This window comes from Seriola lalandi, unplaced genomic scaffold (assembly GCF_002814215.2).
Source record: "Seriola lalandi dorsalis isolate HSWRI2012SDOR001 ecotype SW California unplaced genomic scaffold, Sedor1 jcf7180002054464, whole genome shotgun sequence".
In the NCBI taxonomy this organism is placed as follows: Eukaryota; Metazoa; Chordata; class Actinopteri; order Carangiformes; family Carangidae; genus Seriola; species Seriola lalandi.
Window position 1 is genome coordinate 1,476,918 of NW_019525017.1, and position 19,960 is coordinate 1,496,877.

Consider the following 19,960-nt stretch of genomic DNA (forward strand, 5'->3'; position numbering starts at 1 on the left):
TGTCAGGTCTATCTCAGTTCTTTTGTAATTGTGTTCAAGAGGTTATTTGATATGTCAAAGGTAGTCGTCTGGGTTAACGGTCTTTAGTATGGACAAAGATGTTATATAAGAGAAGATAGAAATCCGTCTGTGCTTGCTCGAATGGGACAACGCGCCTTCCTGATGTATGAAATGGAATATATGGTCTCCAACATTTATAATGCATGTTAAAAAGAACAGCAGATAATCCAAATAACGAACATAATGTTGCTCTTATATGTTTCTAAAATGAGACTTTTCCTTGTTTCATTTTCCGAACAGGTAATTCAGACAGCCACAGGGCGCGTGCGCGAAGAGCAACAACTGCAAGCGGTGTATAGGCGCTTTTAATGAGCTGAGTGCTATTAGCAGAAGCTATGCTGCTCTAATGAAATGGAAACTAATACACAAGTAACCAGATTAAATCTTTCGGTTGAATCCTTGGCGGTCATAGAGATACAGTCAGAAACCCAAACCGTTAAAAGATAAACGCACAGTCTAATCTTCCTAGGGGTATTTAAGCCAAGACGGAAGTAAACGACGGATGACTGTTTCGCTTCGCTGTTTCTGTGTCTAGCTTGAGTCGGAGCGGGTGGTTTTTCAGGAGGGAAACTTTACAAGGTTTAACGGGATTTCAGCACGATTAATTCATTTCGCTCAATTACCAGAGCAAGTGCAGCCATACTGAAAGGTAGGAGTGCACCTTTATTATGGAACATGCCTTTTTTGTCGTGTATTATGATATTTTACCCGCTTCAGTTTGCGCCATTTTCGCTAGTTTGGTAATGCACAAATGTGCGCCTTTTAGCTCTGGCGTTCTTTGTCTCTATTCTTTAATGGGTTATGGTATGGTTTATTCCTGTACAATATTTCACATCCCTATTTGCCATTTCAGAATAGACATTAGTTAGCGCTAGAAGAAAGGCAGCAATCACTTTTTCTCATCCAAAATTGTGTCTAAATCAAGTGCAATTGCGCATTTTTGTGCTGCATCAGGCCGTGTCAGACGCTAACAGCGCCAGCGCCTGTTGGGATGTAGCACGATTCTGGCGCACATGAGTTAGCATATCAAGCTAACCGGCTAGCTTGCTAACCAAATAGCTTTGATACTCTGTGGACGTTTGTGTTGACAGCAAGTTTACACTAAAGCTCAACGGACATGAAACACTTCAAATGTTAATGATGTCGTTTCCTGGACCCCCTTTTAGTTTTAAAACACAAGGCGCGCAAAGAGTAGGGAAAGCGTTTTGTAGCATTCTATCACCAGCGGCTAACTTGGCTAGCTCTTAGCGTTCCAGACATGTCGATCTAAAGGATACTTTTTGTCGTAATACTTCTAAGGTTGATGAAAACTGCTTAGTGTTACGTTGGATATATAATATGATGTAGAGTGTAACTACTGTTGTAAAGTTAGTAAATACTGAGTGGGCAATTACTAGTTGCTGCCAGGACCTTTTTGTTGCTTTTCCTCGCTGTCTTTACCTCCAAAGCATCGTTGCTATAGAGATCATTAGACATTCCAGTGGAGGGTCTAATTAGAGCTCCAAATGAGCACTGAATAGCACTGCTAACGCAGTGGTGTATAGCCGTCTATGTTGTAGGACAAGTTAGTAAAAGTGAGGGTAGTCTAATAATCTCATGATGCGCCATGGAGAGGTTGAGTATTTTTGCTATAATTGATTTCAGGTGATGTAACTGATTATTACAACTTCATTTACAGAGGAGGGGCTAATTAATTATCTTGTGTAGAGAGAAACGTGTATTGGAAGTCCTTAACTGTGTACATAGACAACTGTAGCTTATCACTGGAGGTCACTACATGGATAATGTCATGGTACTACTACTAATACCATACTTTTACTACTTAAGATCATTCTACATAAGGTAGGGGCTTACCTTTTCCATTGGTAGAATTTATATTCACTTTGCTGAATGCAGAAGGATGAGCCAAATCCTTTATGTCTGAAAAGCTCTCCACAAATTAAAACTGGCCAAACTAAGCCAACATTATGTTTGTCTATAAGAACATGAATGCATGTACTTTGTTATGCTATAATATGAGACCACTTCAGAGTGCAGGAGTTTATGTAATATTGTGTTTACAGTCACAGAAAGTCCACAATAGGCCAAAATAATTAGGGTTGCAACTTGCAATTTATTTTTGGTTATTTGTCAATTTGACATTTTGACATTTTCCCCGTTTTTAATTATTTGATTTTAATGTTAGAAATGAGTAAATGTCAATTCCTAAAGCCCAGCATGCCATTTTTGAATTATTTGTTTTGTCAGACCAACAGTTTCAAAACCCCAAGATCTTTAATTTACAATGATAGAAGCCAAAGAAAAGCAAAAAATCCTTACTTTAATGGAAGCTGGGACCTACAAAGGTTTGGATTTTTTGCTTTATGAATTACTTAATTGACTAGTGGTTTCATATAATTGACTTGGCATTCTCTTTCATTTCAGGAGTCCACAAATCATGTCAGGCATTGCTTTGAGCCGGCTTGCCCAGGAGCGCAAGGCATGGCGGAAGGACCATCCTTTTGTAAGTAGTGTCTTTTGAAGACGCACCATTTCTGACTTTTCCTTGGAAGCCTTTCTAGGCTTTCATTATGTCCAGTCCTCCAATAAGTAACACTGATGTCTTAACTGTTTGCACTCTCCTATTAAATTTTGCAGGGATTTGTTGCTGTACCAACTAAAAATCCAGATGGAACCATGAATCTCATGAATTGGGAATGCGCCATTCCTGGCAAGAAGGGGGTAATTTGTTTCAATCTTGTTTGCATACCGAACATCCTTGCTTTACATAGCAACCACTGCTAAATGGACTACAGTGAGCTTAATAAGATGACATTTCTGTGGTAGGTGCAAAAGAACATGTATGGTTTTAAACAAGTTCTACTACATAATACAACTGTAGAGTTATGTCTTGCATTTCTTATTTTGACAGCATAGGTAGTGAATAGCAACAAGAGTACTGAGCCAGATTTTCAACGAAAAGAAAGAGGTGTGAAATCCTAATAATTCATAGTAACAGCCTGAACAGTCAGCCTGTTTTCAAAATTAAACAGGTGATGATGATAATAATAAAAAGGTTTTAATATATGTGTTAATATATGACCTTCTGTTAAGAAGCTGATCTAATGATTGTGTGTCTCCTTAGACTCCGTGGGAAGGAGGCCTGTTCAAACTGCGCATGTTGTTCAAGGATGACTATCCTTCTTCACCTCCAAAATGTGAGTTACAGTTTCTGACTTGTATCTACCATCAACACGACTGTTATTGTGATTACTAGACATAGTAACTGTTATTTTGCTGCAGATGCTTGTAGAAATCTGTCTCTTCTTCAGTCAGTAGATGGGCTTAATAACAAACAATACACAATGAAATGCTTAATCTGGACTGTAAAACTAGGTGCACAGTACGGTACATGTCTTCCTTCGAGGGACTTAAATTTCCAGGCATAATTACTGTCCTGAAAGTGTGAAGAGTAACAGTCTGGCTTGTTTGAAATCTAACTGACAATCACATTAATGAAAACAATCGAGTCTGATGTTTGATGAAATTGTCCAGATGAGGTCAAGAGCATAGGAGGCCCCCAACCCTCTCACCACAGAGGGGGCAACAAGCCTCTATTGTCTCTGCGAATGTCCCAACTACTTATGATGCCCTGTCATATATTCAAATATATCTAATAGTCTAAAAAGTCATTACAGTAATCTTAAGGTAACGCTGCAGTTAAAATAGTAACCTGTGATCAAGATTTCTTACTAAAGTTGAGCAGGGTCGGACCTGCTCGACACCTTATCTGTGATTGGTTGAATATCCTTGGATGTCCCTTTCACAGCAGGAGCAAACGTGTCAGAATTTTTGTTTGAAAGGCTTGTTAATAACTTCTTAACACAAAAGCAAAGGACAGTCTCACTAGTATGTAGTACTCCTCAGGGGCTTGTTATTCATTAATGGTAAGGGACCATTGTAATTTTATCCATCCATTGCTGTTCATGAGATGATCTGAATGTGAATTGGCAGCCCCAGCCAGTTGATGCTTTCACGCATGCATCCATTACGCTTAATTTTATGTGTGCCTAAATGATTTGAGTGCTGATACAGAAATGGTGCTAACCTCGTTGTGACAATTCGACAGCTCAAGACATTAAACGTTATGCCTAGTGTACAATACTGGTCACGTTGTGAACAAAAAACATTACATTACCATTGTGGGAGCACACAATGCCAGGGCACTGTGACATAGTTTGTCTAATATCTGGCAACGAGGGACTCGGGTAGTAGTGATGGTGTCTGAATGTCACATTAAAATATTGTTAAGGTACTATTGGTGTGAACATCAGAAGCTGCTGCCTTTTTAGTGGAGGAGTTCAGTCAGTTTATGCTGTGAAAAAGCTTAGTGACATTTGTGGAGTTTGTTCATATTGTCTGGCGTTTGTAATGGATCCGATTCGTAAGTGCACTTAACATTTTATTGTGTTTCAGGTAAATTTGAGCCTCCACTCTTCCATCCAAATGTGTATCCATCAGGCACAGTATGCCTATCTATTCTAGAGGAGGACAAGGACTGGAGACCGGCCATCACAATAAAGCAGGTTTGGATTGCCATGTACAAGTCATTTACATTACTGGGCTTTTTACAAAAGGTCTTTTTAAATGGCGAAGGCCAGATGAAGTTATAGTAAATAAAAAGTTCTGTAGATTTATTAATATTTAACCGATATTTGATTGACTCTTTAATTGAAAATAAGGTACATTTGTATTCATGCAATTGACATAGAGCTTTTGAGACCAACAAATATTTTAAGCAACCCTAGAAAAGAAATTCAGAACAGATGAGTTGTTTATTACAAAGTCAGTTTGTCTCATTGCTTTATTTATCCTACAGATCTTATTAGGTATCCAGGAACTCCTAAATGAGCCAAATATCCAGGATCCAGCCCAAGCAGAGGCTTACACAATCTACTGGTAAGTGATACTGGATTTAATCTCTTTGGGTTCACAAAGTGAAGTGTCTGAAAAGGGCCAAGGAGATGAGAGGTCAATTGCTGATATCTTATGTACAGTTCCAAAATCTGTTTCTAGGTTGAAACTGATGAGTTATACTTGCACAACAATACCATACACATCATGATGTGCTTGTAGATCTCATTTTATCATTGAAGTGGGTTTATTTGTGCTTCACTGAAATAGTTTTCCCTCATTGCCATTGTATTCTTAACCACTCCAGTTAGCAATGGATCTCCTGCCTGTTAAGAACACATTGGTAAATGTGACTGCAAGACCAGGATGATTAGTGATCAATAAGACAGGCTTCTTACAAATCTTAAAACATGCACTTGAAGTATAAATGGTAATGATTGATGTAGAAACATGTTCAGGGACCTAATGACCTTGGTGAATTTTTCTGTCACAATTGTGTGCATGTGTTTGCATACTGGGGGTCTTGATGTGCTCATCTGAATGAATGCATTTTATTTTAATCCACACTTGAACAATAAAGGCAGAAAAAATAATAGTTGACTGCAAGACAGTAAGTTCTCCAGCAGTCAGTTTGCTTCACATCTAAAACCTACAGAACCTGCAGGTCTGTCTGATCCTGACAATAGCATTGTTTTTAACTTGAGCACGCAAGATATTAATTTGTGTTAGGTGTGTGTGTGTGTGTGTGTGTGTGTGTGTGTGTGTGTGTGTGTGTGTGTGTGTACAAGAGTAAAATAACTTTTCAAGGGGCTCTGTTCAAAGTCTGTCTAAAAAAAGGTCCAGCTTTACAGCCTGAAATAAAATGACAAGATAAATCTGAGAGGATCCCTGGTTTCTTTGTCTTATTGGCCAAAATGCACATCTTTTTATTATTATTATTATTATTATTATTATTATTATTATTATCAATTTATTTATTTACTTATTTAAAAAAAAAAGTTAAACATAGTTTGAAAATACCTCTTGTTTCTGATTTGAGTAAGGGATCAGAACGCCATGATAACTACTGCTGTTTTTGTTTTTTGTTTTTTTTAACCTCTTTGTAGCCAAAACAGAGTAGAATATGAAAAAAGAGTTCGAGCACAAGCCAAAAAATTCTCCCCCTCGTAAGGGCGAAGACTTGCTCCGCTGTGGCAGAAGGAATGGGTTTAACAAGAATCACCTCCCCGCTCAGTCTCTCAATGAATGTGCTCCTCTCACATCGGGACTTGCTTAAAGACTTCTATTTAAACTCCACACATTCTGTGCCATCCGCTCTCCTCTGACCTATCATTTTTTGTTCTTAATTGCCGGTTGGTGCATAATGCTGGGAGGGGATGGGTGCTTCAGCACCCTGGTTATTTCTTTTTAAACAATAATTGTCTTATGTGGTGCAAGGGACACAGCTCGGTACCAGTTTCATCAACTCAATGCAAGCTGGCTGTCATCAGTGTTCAAGGAAGAAAATGTCTTTTTTGTTTTTATTTTGCTCTTTCACAGGGTCTATTCCTTTGTTTTCCCCCTTTTTATTTTCCATAAAATTAATGTAAAATTAGCTTATTTCATTGTCAGTATTTCAACTGCTGTATAATGAATGGCACTTTTATACTGTTGTATCTCACTAGTGTCTCTAGATGGCTCTGTCTAATTCTCTTTCCCAGGTTTTCTATTCAGCATGCTGTAATATACGATAGAATCTGCTGCCTTGGCTGTCTTTTTGTTATTCAGAGTGTTTGCTATGGAATAAATAAAAATGGCCACAATGACTGAGGCAGGTAGGCTTTCTTCTGTATCAGACTTTAAGGTTATATGGTGCTTTGTTCATGTATGTGTTGGCGTAAATAAAACTTTCTACAAAACCTTTTGCATTTTTTTTTTTATTACATGAGTAAAGAAAATATACATCAAGATCAGAAGCAAAGCAAGCTACTCAGTTATTAAAAATGTCTTTTTTTTTTTTTTTTTTCTCAAGTCTGTCAGAACTATTGTTTGCAGGACCATTGCACATTTGACGCAAGGAAAAGGTTATGCAATTATTTTGTATCATTTACATTTTGCATAATGCTGTGGAAACATTTTAGAAATGTTGCAAGTGCCCCGGTTACTGTCATAATGGCTAAAAACCACTACTGTAAAAACAAAGCTTTAACAGTAGCTGTTTGTAGCTTGAAGTAGTGGAGTGTTCAAAGGCATATTTCCCTGTGTTGATGAGTGTAGTTGAGTTTTGGGCCCAAAATTATTTAGATTTTTAACTTTACAACATGTAAACATAATTTTATGCTTCCCCAATGGCAACCACTGTGACTGGACTCGTCTGCTGAAAGGCGCTCAGGGTGCAGTACTCATTACAGTACCAGGGAGAATCCTTGTCCAGGGACGTGTCACTGCAGAGCCAACACCCTGAGTCTCCTTCAGCAGGGCTGCCTGGCTGAGAGCTGAGGGTCAGACTCTTCAGCGAGTCCCCTGTAGCTGACAGTGCAGCCATGGTGCTCACAGCATAAGGGATGCCCAAGAGAGAAGTATCACAGACTGGGCCAATAATGTTACTGTATGCGCTGCCTTCCGTCAACAGGTGGTCAACCTGGGTCTGGCAGTCTTCCTCTGGGACATCTTCACACTTGGTCAGGGTGTCGATTTGGAGTGATGCTTCCACTTTCAGCATGTCTGCCGTGTTTTCGTGTGTAATCACCCAGCTCTATAATTACAGTCATGGTTAAGGACGTTTGTACGAGATAATTGCTAGTATTTTATGTGACTATTGTAACTTACCTTGAAATCTCCCTGGCAGTCACTGTACAGGGTGTGGAAATAGGGTGCTGGTGTTGGGATAAAGGCACTTTGCCTCCACCTGCAAGTGTGAGGAGTATAAAGATAATATACCATATATATTGGCATTTAATATATTGTGTTTTGGGATTTGGTGAAAAGCTGGAGGAGGAACTTACTTTTTAACAGGAGCGTAGCAGAAAAGTAAGACCAGTGGCACCATCACACTTAAGGAGATGAACACCTTCTTACCCATTTCAGAAATGAATGTTTTTTTTGGGACGTCTGTGCAGAGCAACACAGAGTTGAAGAAATGAAGAAGAGTAAAGTTGAAATGTTAAGGTTTAGTATACATGTTTGCAAAAAAAAAAAAGGGGGGGGGGGACCTGCTTTTTCATCAGGTTTCTTCCCAGATGAAGATGCACTTTAGTAAACTTAGATTAGCTGTGTATATATTTTAGAGGACTCACCAGACTCCGTCCTCCAGTGAACCTCAGGGGACCAGTCACTCCACTGTCCTTTATAGAAAGCCAGATTAGGACTGGACCGTACTCTGGCAGCGTACTCAGTGGCTGACACAAATACCTGATCATCCACAGAATAGCTTGTTCTGTCTGTGTTAATATCATGTGACATCACCTGGAGGGAAAGATGAATAGAGTAGGATCAAATGAAACTTTGCAAAGGAGATAAATGTCCTGTATGGCGGCCCATTTGTGCCACTTAAAATTGAGGGAATGAGATGGGGATTGGTGGGTAAAAGGAATATATGAGTGAATCAAGAATTTGGTTTTAAAAAATAGTAAATTTCAAAACAATGTAAAAAAAACAAACAATTGCTACAAACTGATTAAAAGAATTTAAAGAAATAATTTTGATAATGACTATTTTCTGTTTTTCATTTGATTAAATAGATTATTTATACAAAATATATTTGTACATAATAGCATTATTACTTCATCTTCAGTGCCTGTTTTGTAGAGTCCAGTGTCAAAGTCTAGTTGTAAGAAGTTTTTTATCGTAATTAAGAAGGGCCTTTCAGTAGGATCCCGGCAGCAAACTTTAACCCCCTAACAAGTTAATCTGGCCATGTTTACTGGGACGGAGTCGACCAGAGCAACAGAGACATCATTCAGTAATTATTTAAATGTGTCTTTTTCTTGCAATGACAAGTCAAAATAACTGCAGTGTGAAAGACCTATTGTTCAAGTAAAGTCAAAGTTTATTATCATCCACACTGTTGTCACCGATGAAGTCGCTGTGGTAGTTTCTAATTTTAAAAAAGCCGTCCTGGCAGCTCAGAGCGGCCATGAGTATAGAGTTGTTGTCACAACTGAGTCATCTGACATCGTAGAAAGAAAACCAAATTAAAAGAATACCATTGTAGGGTCTCTGTAATGTGTGAAATTACTGAAATCAGTTTGGGTGAGTCCTCCTGGCACAGTGGTAAAAAAAAAAAAAATAGTTCTAGTAACAAAGGATTAGATTATGGTCAATATTACTACTACAGAACTATTTCCCACTAAGAATGTTATTCTTATTCTTATTAAGTGTACCCCATTGTCGCCGTTATGTTTGTCTCCTCTTTTGAAGTAACGGAGCTGATACTTGAAGTTTTTGACCAGAGCGGTGAAAGGACCGCATTTCTCATAGGTGCTTTTCCAGGTGAAGTGGTGTTGACTTGAGTTGTGGTTAACTGTGAGGCAGCTCGGTGCGTTTGGTTTAACTGATGAGAGAAGCACAGGCAGATTTTTAAAAAGGTTCTGTGGTTCTGTGTATGAGAACAGGCCAAAAATCATTCTGTTCCTTACTGTTTGCCATAGGTGCATATTTGCCATCCAGCACCTTGCAGGTTTCAGGTCCATCATTTTGGTTGTGACAGAGTGAGATTTTAAAGGTTTCTATATCCGCAAAGGTCTCCAAATAATCATAATCATCCTCATCATCCATCGGATCAGATGTTTCAACAGAGCAGAAATAACCCTCATTTGTGTTTGTCAGCTTACACACAAATGTATTTCTGCATGATGAGGAGAGGAGAAACTAATGAGAAACAACATCATCACATTTAAGGTCATATTTCATTTGTATGATTCAGTAAAAAGTGACTCACTGTTCGGTTTTTCTGGTCAAAGTCAGCCAGTAGGAGCTTTCGCTGTCTGAGGTGTTTTCTGTTGGTGCGAAGCTCAGGGTGCAGTTGATAGTGGACAGGTAATCATTCACACAGTGAAGACTGTGTTCACCTAAACAAATATACAGGTAATGTTTCACTTGGACCATCAGGAGTCAAAACAGATCTTACCTAAGTGTCACTTTGTGAGTGTACTGTATCCCTAAAATGACCTCAAATCAGACACTGACCTGGTTTATGGTTAATAAATCATCTGTTAATGCTTTAGAGATCAATAACAAGATGTTAGAATACACAATTTATAAAAGTACTAAAACATTTAAGTTAATGGTCCCTTTAGCTGATGAATATCCTCTGTGTTGCTATTGTTTTTTTTATTGTATCAATACAGACCCCTTTCATGGACTGTTTGACCGACCCAGTCCAAGAACCATTGTTGGTGACTAATAAACCTCTTACACTACAACACTTTGTTGTTTATTAAACTTAAAACATTTAAAACTGCAGCATTGAAGGACAGGTTCACATTCACATTGGTGCGCCATCTCTTATACTAAAATTGAAGAAAGTAGATTGAGATTCGTTTTCAGGGTCAGTATGGACTGGAAGAACAATTACGCGAACTAATAACTTTTAAAATGTATATATTATTAGATCATCATTGTCATCTCCTCTGGTTTCTAGGAATACCTGGGAAAATGAACTTGGTACTGCGTTTTCATCTGAGTGGTGAGTGGTGCTAGTCTGACACTGATTCAATTTAAGGTCTTACATAGGACACATCTATCCAAAGTTTAAAAACTTAAGTACAGTATTAGGGGTTGCTCTGAATTTATTTTTGTCAATTCTATGTCTTCTTAGAGAAGATTAACACAACCTACTAAATCATTTAACAGAGCAGTTGGAAGTATTTTCACAGGACAAGGTATGCAACTGGTCGTGCAGCCCCAGGTGCAACACACTGAAATTTCCAGAACCTCTTTTGAGTTCCTCCATATTTATGCTTTTTGGGTTTTTTTTCTGTTGTTTCGTTTGGTGTATGTGAGCACGGCTCTCATGTTGGGGAGGTGGGAGGGTTGGCTTGTATACTGTATTTTTGTGTGTTTATAATAATGTAAAACTGGGTGAAAAGTCCTATCTTGAATGTATGTTATGTATGGACAACCCAATAAAGATACATGGGGAAAAAAAAGAAGTATATATTGGCAAGTGAATACTTTTGTTGTAAGATAATGAGATCACAGAAAATGGATGGGCTGCGCTAACAATCCATTTCTGCCTTGATGCACAAAATGCTGTACGATTTGCAGCTCATTCACCCATGCACACTCTGATGGTAGCAGAGCTAAAAACTTCTTTAAAACCTCTTTGTGTTTGCATGTTTCTTTAATTATAAAGAAAAGCCCCTTTCATGGACTGTTTGACTTTGTTCTGGAAGATGACATTACACCATCCAGGCCAAGATACATTACTGATGACTCATTATTACTTAACATTTTAAACTGCAGATCTAAAACGGGTTGTTGGTTTATTATAAAATATATAAAATATATATTATAAAATAAAAACCTTAATTTGTAATAACCTTAATAGTTATAATTACTGATGACTTATTATTACTTCACATTTTTTTTCTGCAGATCTAAAATGGGTTGTTGGTTTATTATAAAATAAAAACATTTATTAGTAGATTACTATAGGCTTTTACACATTATAATATACAATGAACTCTCCAGTTATAAATACTGATAAAAAGACATCAATACATACTAAGTTTCCCCATAAGAAGAGCATGTTAGCCTACAGAGGTCAAAAAAAGGACAAAAAAAAAAAGGCAATCTGGGCTGTCTAATTTATAGTGTGTGTTGTCTAATGTCTAGTTTATCTCTAGTCTATCAGATTTTTAAAAATACGGGCAGAGATACAACCTGCAATAGGATTTCCATGCAGACAGACGATGCTGGTAGACACGAGCAGAAACACATTCTGCAGCATCAGCTTCAGCCTCGGTTTAGAGCTCCAATCCATCACACCAGCTGGCCTGGACCTCAGCCCTGACACATCTCTATTAAGTCATGCTGCCCTAAGAACTGTCTTTGATGAAGACTGAGAGGGGGAGGTATCAGTCAGTCTTTTTCTCACTGATAGCTATCAATCACATGTTACTGGTGGGAGAGGATGTGCTTTTTTAAGAGAGCAGTTGTAAATGGAAAGTGTGTGAAGGGGGTAAGGCTGTAGTTCAAATGTAGTTATGAGCTGCACAGAATAACCACATAGTCTATTGTACTGTGCACCGGGTTTGGTGTGTTGTTTTAAAAAATGTAGATGAACAATGGTGCATTTTACCATTAACAGACCATGTGTTAATTATTTTGAATAGCAATTAAAATATAAAATCTGAAATGCTCTGACTCTAGTTATTTTCTGCTTAGATACCAAATAGTAAATCTGAGGTGCATATAAATGCATTCTCTCAGTGAGATGTCTTCATTTATTTATGCTAATCTACCAAATATGCACATAGCTGGAACACATTCATAACAGCACACTGAGATTCATGTGGATCCGTTGATGAGCTGATAAGACACCAAAAATACACAATGCAATGGTGAATTTAAGGTGTCACAATTACACTCAAATGTCCTACATATCACATTAAACATTAAAAATAAATGATTGTTGCTTTTTAACATGAACAGATTTTACTTCACTAGTCAAGGGATGTCGACTTTGAATTTACTCATACTTAATGACAAACCAAAGTGACGTATACTGAGAAATCCCAGCAGTCAATGCATTTTAGCTTAATATTTGTGGCTGTTGCACTGTGGTATCTGGTGAAATACATAGCATATATGCTAAGATTCACTTTATGCTGATGCACTTTGATGACATCATCTGATTAAAGTCAAAATATGTAGGACAAGATATACCCTGAAACCGGAATATGTTATTTATTGTGCAACCTAAAAGAGTGTTGTGCAACGTGTAGTGCACTGACAGGAGATCAGCTTAATGCTGCTTGTGTGTTGTAGTGATTCTTAAAAAGATAAGAGCTGACAGTGAAGTCCATGTCTTCCTCTGAGGTTTGTGATCTTGTTGCTTTAGAGTTTGTAAACATACTAACTCTAAGCACTAGCAAACTAACAGACTGAGACTCACTGTGTTAGATTGTAACTTGTGCAGTGAGTAATTTAGCAATAAATCAAGAGAAAGCCAACAGTATGCCAGTTCAGTTCAGTTCAGTTTTGTTCAGGCTTTTCAGTCTGATCAGGATAAACCATGAATTGCAGTTAAATTCATTTTGCAAGTCTCTCACTTGTGGTTCAAAGGGGTGAGGTATAGCTGATGGATGAGTGGCTCAATTTTCTTTTACATAAAACTTGATGAGCCTAAAAGAATTTCAACAGGAAACAAGTGAACTCTCTATTCTAACATGCAGATAGTCTTCTCAATTAGATAACAGAGGTTTCAGGTTAGTTTGGGTTTTCGCTATCAAAAATATCTGTGCATTTCTGATCGTTTTACTCTATTCACCACAGAGCTTAACAGAGGCCTATTTTTATTAGTCGAAACCAGAATGACTTTCTGTCACCCCATGTGAAACACTGTGAACGTGCATTGACAACGTGCTCGAGATGAGCAATAAGGTTCTGGGGAGATGGGAGTATTTATATTGTGCAAGAGCAGACACCCTGATATAACTGGCTCTATCTGCAATTTGTTGCCGTTCCTATGCATCTGATATGAATATTTTCAGTTTTTTAGTGCTGTGATAAAAACATTTCTCTTGATAAAGACTTTAAAATGATAGGAAACCATGAGAGATATCCCTTTTGGTTTGAAATGCCATGTAATCTGATAGATGAAAATCTAAGGGGAGGAGCGCAGCAGCATTACGTTGTAATTTTTAGGGGTTTGGAAGAGTCAAATATCAGTTAAGATTATTATTATATTTATGTATAAAAAAGAAAATGTCAAAGAAAAAATTATAATATTAAAATTCACCAAGAAGACACAGAGGAATATGCTGCACAGTGCAAATTTTCTGTTTAAATGAAATAACAATTTTTAGACGGGCAAAACTTGTAATATTATCATTTAATATTTCACTGGTAGTGTTTACACAGTTGTCCTCATTATTTTAATTGCATGAGTCCATTACACATCTGGCAAATATAAAAAGAGACACCATTAAATTAAATTGTACTATCTTAAATTCCTTTGCTTACACGTTGATATAAAATCTGTGATAAAATAATACTGGACCTATAAAACAAGTCTCCTCTGAAATCTAAGTCTGTGGCATTTTGTCCATATTTAGTACATACACGGTGCTACAATGCACCAGGATACAAAACATGAAAATGATTCTGTGTAAAATGATGGGTATAGTTTTAACTTTCTATCTTGACCATGGGTCTAGTTATGCACTTGAAGCACACCAGCATGGGTCACTCACAGGCTAGTTTGCCATCAAAGGATGACAGGGTGATGGCAAATGCTTGCAGGGCACACATGGGGAAACTGTAATCCATGGAGAAGACGTCCTCTGCCACACGGCCAAACTGCATCACTATGTAATCGTCTGGAAAAGACAGCAGGACGGCAGAAAGGGAGGAGATGGATTATAGTGAAGACAAGACAGCCATTTATCTTGTGATTGTTCGAAAAGGAGAGAGACAATAAGTCGGTCATGTCTTACCGTTGTCAGGGTGGATGATCTGGAAGTTTTTGACAGAGGCCTGGGTGACACGCCCGTGGAAGTTAAGCACATAAGACTGAGTCTGTTCGTTCCAGCTGGGGGATTTGTTCACCAGGGTGACCAGTTTGTCTGCGTTGCCGTTTGCATGGCGGACCAGTAGAGTTTCAAGATCCTGAAAGAAAATTAAATTTAAGTTTATCTAAAATATTTCAAACTTACCCTGCGTCACTGCAGGTTTTATAAGCTTAGGAAATTTTTTCCATCATACATTTTTTGGACGAATAGACACTCGTTCATCGTTCTCCAGCATGCCAGGGATGATCACTGTCATTTTCCTGGGACCCTTGAAGCCAAGAACATTTGTCTCCTGCAACATGGTAAATGATTGTGTTAGAGATTTAATTTTTCTGTATAACATGTATCGTGGGATGTATATGTGGGATGTTTATTAGAACTCACATAGCAAATTGCTGCCAGCTCTTGCCGCACTGATTCACACTCCTTGATGAAGGGCTTTTTCTCTGGGTTTTCTCCTCCATCATAGACCGTGAACTTTGTACCCAGAACGTTGGACCTGAAACAGATTAATCTTACAAGATACATGATCTGAAATCATCTAACAAGTGTAGCTGCAAATGTCAACTTTGCCAAAATTAAGAATAACTTCCATATAAAAAAATATTTTAATTAAAAAAAAAAAATGTGGAATCACCAAAATGCAGAGTAAGACATGCCCTAAATGAGTGAAAATTGTTTTTCTTCCTTATGAAACATTATATAAAGCTTGACAAGCATGAAATGCATCATAGAATTCACTGCAACATGAAATGTTTTGGTGCAGTATAAGGAGCTGTGGTTATAAATGTAAATTAAAGTCAGGTGTTTTGGTGCCGGGATTGTGTGTCTGGGCCAATGGCAGGGTTTACTGGGAAACTCAAATGCAACACACACTTGATGTCCAGGCTTGAGAGTGACTATTTAAGCTTGGTGACGGTGCATGTTTCTAAGGGGGGTTTTGAAAGAGTTTGTCACAGTGTAATCCTTTATCTGGAGTGACGGCACAAAGAACACCATCAGGCTGTAGATTATGCCAGAAAGAAATCAGCATCACAAATGAACATTTTTCAGAAAGTTGAAATAAGAGAGAGTTGTACCTTAGTTTTCCTATGTAGCAGTTTGTGTCTCTGGACAGATTTGTTGCATCAGTGGAGATGAGATAGTTGGATGTTTTACACTTCTTCCTTTTTCTGCCTGCCATTAGAAACACCTTGGTAGTGGCAGAGTGAAAAATTAATTGTAGAAGAAGGAGAGGAGACATTTGATACAGATATGGCAGCTCAAGAAAGGAAGATCATGTTATTAGAGCTCAAATTTGCATGTACAGTGATTTGGTTCAAATTCTGAATGTACTAACTCTCTTTCCATCCTCTTTCTCCATGTGGAGGTAGTACGTTGGGTAAATGCCCTTCTCCATGCCTCTCCTGTCCCTGGTGACCCGGCACTGGATCGTTACATCTTTGGGAGCAGGACGCAGAGCGAACTTCTCAAGATCCTCCACTGACACTGGAGATGTTGACTGAAATGAAAAAGAGTAAGAATGATTTCACCGCACCACTACACCGCTTTCTGTGACAAATCAAAATGAGGAACATTTGCTTTTGGCAGTATACTAAACTGTTTCTTTTCTAAATAATGTCTCACTCTTTCATTAAATTCACTGCTTGAAGATGAACCCTCCCTGTAGTTGGAGTTGAGCGAAGCCAGACTCGGCGTAGATTTCTCTGCTTTGTTTTGCTTTGTCTTTTTTCCCTTATTCTCCTTTTCCTGGACCTCCTCGTCTTTGTTCTCCTCACTTATTTGGCACCTTGCTGTGGAGATAAAACACACAGCTTTGTTCTTTACCACAACTTTACAGTATTGTTGATCATAAAATGCATTGGGCCAGATGATTCCTCACATGTGTCGAGTTGTTTTTTCCTCTTTGGCGACTGAGGAACAGCCCTCTGGGACCTGTCTTCTTCTTCATCGTCCCTCTCATCACGTTTGTTCTTCTTTGGACTTGCCATCTCCATCGCTGACTCTGTCTCCTGACATGAAGGCTCCTGTAAGTCCGTCTCTGCCAAAGAAGAGACGCTTAAATGCTGTGAAAGCTAAGTAACACAATGTAATGTAGAACACTGATAAGTGAGTCAGTAAAAATGTTTTTTCCTGATTGAACACTAGATACTGTACGTAATATATTACGCAGAGTGCTGATGACTTAATAATAAATCCACATCACTGATGTTACTTTTACGCTCTTGTTTGGTTGTCTTGTTTGTCTTCTGTGTGTCTTCAGATTCTTTCACTTTGTCCTTCTTCTTTGTTTTTTTCTCCTTTTTCTCCTTGTCTCTGTCCTTTTCTTTCTCCTTTTCCTTGTTCTGTTCCACCTCTGAAAAAAGCAATGAATTGCAGATGTATAATTTAGTAAACCAAAGTGTCTCCTAGCTTTGCGTTAGCATGCATGAAAAAACACATAAGCATGCACACACATTTGCCACAAGTACATGGCTTACGTTTGGCTTTTTCTTTTTTCACATCTTTCTTCTTTGTCTTTTTTCCCTCCACCTGGGCATCATCTTCCACAACACATTTCCCCTCAGGCTCTTTGTCAATGTCCAAGTTCATTTTCTTGGGAGTGAGTGGCTTCTCTGAAGGCATCTCCTCTAACGTCACACTTGCTGTCATATCACATTCACCCAGTGTGATCTCATCCAATGGGTTATCATGGGCATGTTCAACTTGATCTCCAGGATAAAAACAAAGGAAAACACTTTAATATTATTCAAGAAACTGAACATAATTGCACAGTAAAAGGGGATTACGTTCTCTATATAAAAAAAAAAGTAATAGTAATACTATAGTAATGAAATAATAACTTATTCTAACACTAACCGGTCAGAGAAGTGTTGCTCAGGGATTGGCTGATCAACAGAGGTGTTTCATCAGAGTGGGCAGCTCTGTGCTTTCGGTTCTTTTGGCGAGTTTCTCGATTGGCCATCACCATTTGAGAATCAGCCCTCTTCTTTTGCTGCTTTTTCATCAAAAGGGCACGCTGGGGCAGAATGAATATTAGATTTCATTCAAACTGTCAATTCTGTCCCCACACAAGAAAATGGTGCTTCTTATTTCTTTCTATGGAGCTCGTCAGTGGTATCCTGAATTAGTTTTTCTTGCTTTCTTAATGTGCATTTTGTAATTTTTCTCACTTTGATGTTTCCTCTTTCAGTCCTGTTTTTTCATCATACTTGTTTACAGTATTGTTGGTTGAATGTTGAGTGCAGCCAGGGCATTTCATTTGTCATTTGAAGGTACTGTTGCTTCTTTGAATGCATATGATAACAACCAAACTGTTATCTTAGGTAATCTAGATCTATATCTGTAATGAACATTACATTGGTTGTACTAATTTATACAAAATCAAATAGCTAATTTAACTACTCACAACTGCAGATAATGAAACAACTGATAATGAATGCTACATTTTAAACACAGGGTTTCATGCATCATTGTTTCTGTTAACTGCTATTATTAATAGTCATTGTTTTAATTTAAGATGAGTAATATTAGGTCTCTACAGCTACTCTTGGTATTAGTACATCTACCAGTGATTATCTGCTGATCTTTTGAGTATAAGGTATTTATATAGCACTCCACTGGATATAAACCAGTAGCTCACATACTTCTGGAGTATAAACAAGACTGTGACTTAAAGTTGAGCAGTAGCTCTACACAGCAGGTGGCTTTGACACATAGCCATTTCTTTATAAAGCTCTGCTTCAGTTTTAACCACTTGTTAGCTAGAACTAATTAAACAAGGAATATGCTCCAGTCTTTGGTTGATTGTCAACATGGACTAGGATAATTATATATATCCTAAATATGTTTTTTTTTAAATAAAGAAACACAGCAAAAAATCTACTCTATCAATTCAAACGACATTTGATTGTAAGTAATTTACACTGAGTGCATTATAATTCTTGCACCACTTTAAACAAAACATATCTGAGAAATACTTGTATATATCCTTGTTTCTTTACCTGGTTGTCCAGCTTCTGTTGTCGCATATCTGGGTCCTCCATGTCTCAGCAAAGTCTCTCTGCTAATTACAAAGTTATCACAAGGTAAATAAGGATAACTATAAACAACAGATGAAATTCAGCATCAAAGTTCAATCTGAGAAAGGGTTCTGAGTCAATAAGAAAAAACACATATCGCAATTAAAAATGGAAGCGGGTGTTTGATTGTGTCACCCAGCTCCATCTGACAGTCTGTCCACCTGCGTGTAGCAGAAGGCAAAGTGGATTAAAAGGGGATAATGTTCTTAAACTGCACTGCACAGCTCAGCCAGTGTGGACAAGCAGTCTCTCCGGGGCAAGGCGAGCTTCCCCTGGCTGCTTTATGGAGATGCTAAGGCCTGTATGTGTTACACCTGAAACATGAGACAAGGCAAACATGAAGGTGGTGCTTTGCTCTTGTCACTCCATTTACTACAAGTCAGCAGTCTGCATTACTTACCCAGGAGTAAACAGTCAAACACGGAAGCCACAGCAGCCAAAACAAATTGACCCAAAGCTTCCGAGTCTCATCCAGGATCCCTCACTTAGCTGTGCCGTTGCACAACACATAACCTAGTGTAGCATTAAAATGGCAAAAACGTGCCAGAGGACACACACTAAAACGGCTAGACGATGCCTATTAGCGGGACACTCGGGGCAGGTTTATCTCGTTGTCATGGTTACAACAACCATCTGTGTCTATAATCAAAACATAACTTTTATTAGGCTACTAGTTCATCTTTTCATTGCGTTTTAGTACACTGCTTTTTTATTTTACCTCACACACAATTTAATTACCACTTCGAAACAATTGTTACTTAAATTGGTTGTGATATATTTTATAGTAGGCCCAGGATATGTATTTGACATGTAGTCTATTTGTGGTGAGTGTTTTTAATAGCCCTTGAAAGAGCTCTGACTACCTAGTTGCAGAATAGCAATCGTCTGGTTATGGTAATAGTTGTGTCTAATAGTAAACAACAGTAAGAGGAGTGGTATGATTTGCCAGTTCATTTAAACAGACAATTTTAACTGCTAAATTAAAAAAAAAACATTTTTTGCACTATATTTTATTATATTGCCTAAAGATTAGTTAATTGTGCATCTTGTGTATAGTCTCAGCAGTTTCCCCTGTGTTTGAGATCTTTCAACAGAATTATAATAAAGAAAATAATTTATAGGCTAAGTAATGCTGAGTTATCATAAATAGGCCTACTGGACATTTAAACTATTTTTTTCTTTTTCTTTTTATCAGGGTTTTTATTTATA

At 37.9% G+C, this 19,960-nt stretch overlaps 3 protein-coding genes across 3 annotated transcripts; 1 reads left to right on the plus strand and 2 right to left on the minus strand.

Annotated features, from left to right (window-relative positions):
• Positions 1-555: 555 nt before the first annotated feature.
• ube2ib (ubiquitin-conjugating enzyme E2Ib) lies at positions 556-6,851 on the plus strand. The gene is made up of 7 exons (XM_023411341.2): positions 556-709; positions 2,485-2,563; positions 2,698-2,781; positions 3,185-3,257; positions 4,516-4,625; positions 4,919-4,998; positions 6,060-6,851. Exons 2-7 carry the CDS (start codon positions 2,498-2,500, stop codon positions 6,121-6,123), a joined length of 477 nt encoding a protein of 158 aa, XP_023267109.1. The 5' UTR covers positions 556-709; positions 2,485-2,497; the 3' UTR covers positions 6,124-6,851.
• Positions 6,852-11,983, minus strand: LOC111658710 (interleukin-21 receptor). Its single transcript, XM_023411340.2, has 8 exons — positions 11,818-11,983; positions 9,872-10,001; positions 9,570-9,778; positions 9,315-9,484; positions 8,229-8,397; positions 7,938-8,043; positions 7,762-7,840; positions 6,852-7,687 (listed from the first exon to the last, which is right to left on the minus strand). The coding sequence occupies exons 1-8, from the start codon at positions 11,915-11,917 to the stop codon at positions 7,268-7,270; spliced, it is 1,383 nt and encodes a 460-aa protein (XP_023267108.1). The 5' UTR covers positions 11,918-11,983; the 3' UTR covers positions 6,852-7,267.
• Positions 11,984-13,971: 1,988 nt separating this feature from the next.
• LOC111658659 (uncharacterized) lies at positions 13,972-18,929 on the minus strand. Its single transcript, XM_087175378.1, has 12 exons — positions 18,674-18,929; positions 17,529-17,688; positions 17,150-17,380; positions 16,885-17,025; positions 16,552-16,710; positions 16,296-16,462; positions 16,009-16,170; positions 15,749-15,861; positions 15,054-15,168; positions 14,863-14,961; positions 14,595-14,766; positions 13,972-14,477 (listed from the first exon to the last, which is right to left on the minus strand). Exons 1-12 carry the CDS (start codon positions 18,713-18,715, stop codon positions 14,344-14,346), a joined length of 1,695 nt encoding a protein of 564 aa, XP_087031504.1. The 5' UTR covers positions 18,716-18,929; the 3' UTR covers positions 13,972-14,343.
• Between the last annotated feature and the right edge of the window lie 1,031 nt (positions 18,930-19,960).

Excerpts from the sequence above, each read along its gene's own strand:
- ube2ib (XM_023411341.2), top strand. The coding sequence starts at position 2,498 with ATGTCAGGCATTGCTTTGAGCCGGCTTGCCCAGGAGCGCAAGGCATGG. Across the intron at positions 2,564-2,697 it reads GGCGGAAGGACCATCCTTTT|GGATTTGTTGCTGTACCAAC; the intron begins GTAAGTAGTGTC and ends TAAATTTTGCAG. Across the intron at positions 2,782-3,184 it reads CCATTCCTGGCAAGAAGGGG|ACTCCGTGGGAAGGAGGCCT; the intron begins GTAATTTGTTTC and ends GTGTCTCCTTAG.
- LOC111658710 (XM_023411340.2), bottom strand. The coding sequence starts at position 11,917 with ATGGATTGGAGCTCTAAACCGAGGCTGAAGCTGATGCTGCAGAATGTG. Across the intron at positions 8,398-9,314 it reads AACATAACGGCGACAATGGG|GTGATGTCACATGATATTAA; the intron begins GTACACTTAATA and ends CTTTCCCTCCAG. Across the intron at positions 8,044-8,228 it reads TCACTGGAGGACGGAGTCTG|ACGTCCCAAAAAAAACATTC; the intron begins GTGAGTCCTCTA and ends TGCTCTGCACAG.
- LOC111658659 (XM_087175378.1), bottom strand. The coding sequence starts at position 18,715 with ATGGAGGACCCAGATATGCGACAACAGAAGCTGGACAACCAG. Across the intron at positions 17,689-18,673 it reads AACAGAAGCTGGACAACCAG|CGTGCCCTTTTGATGAAAAA; the intron begins GTAAAGAAACAA and ends ATTCTGCCCCAG. Across the intron at positions 17,026-17,149 it reads GAAAAAAGAAAAAGCCAAAC|AGGTGGAACAGAACAAGGAA; the intron begins GTAAGCCATGTA and ends TGCTTTTTTCAG.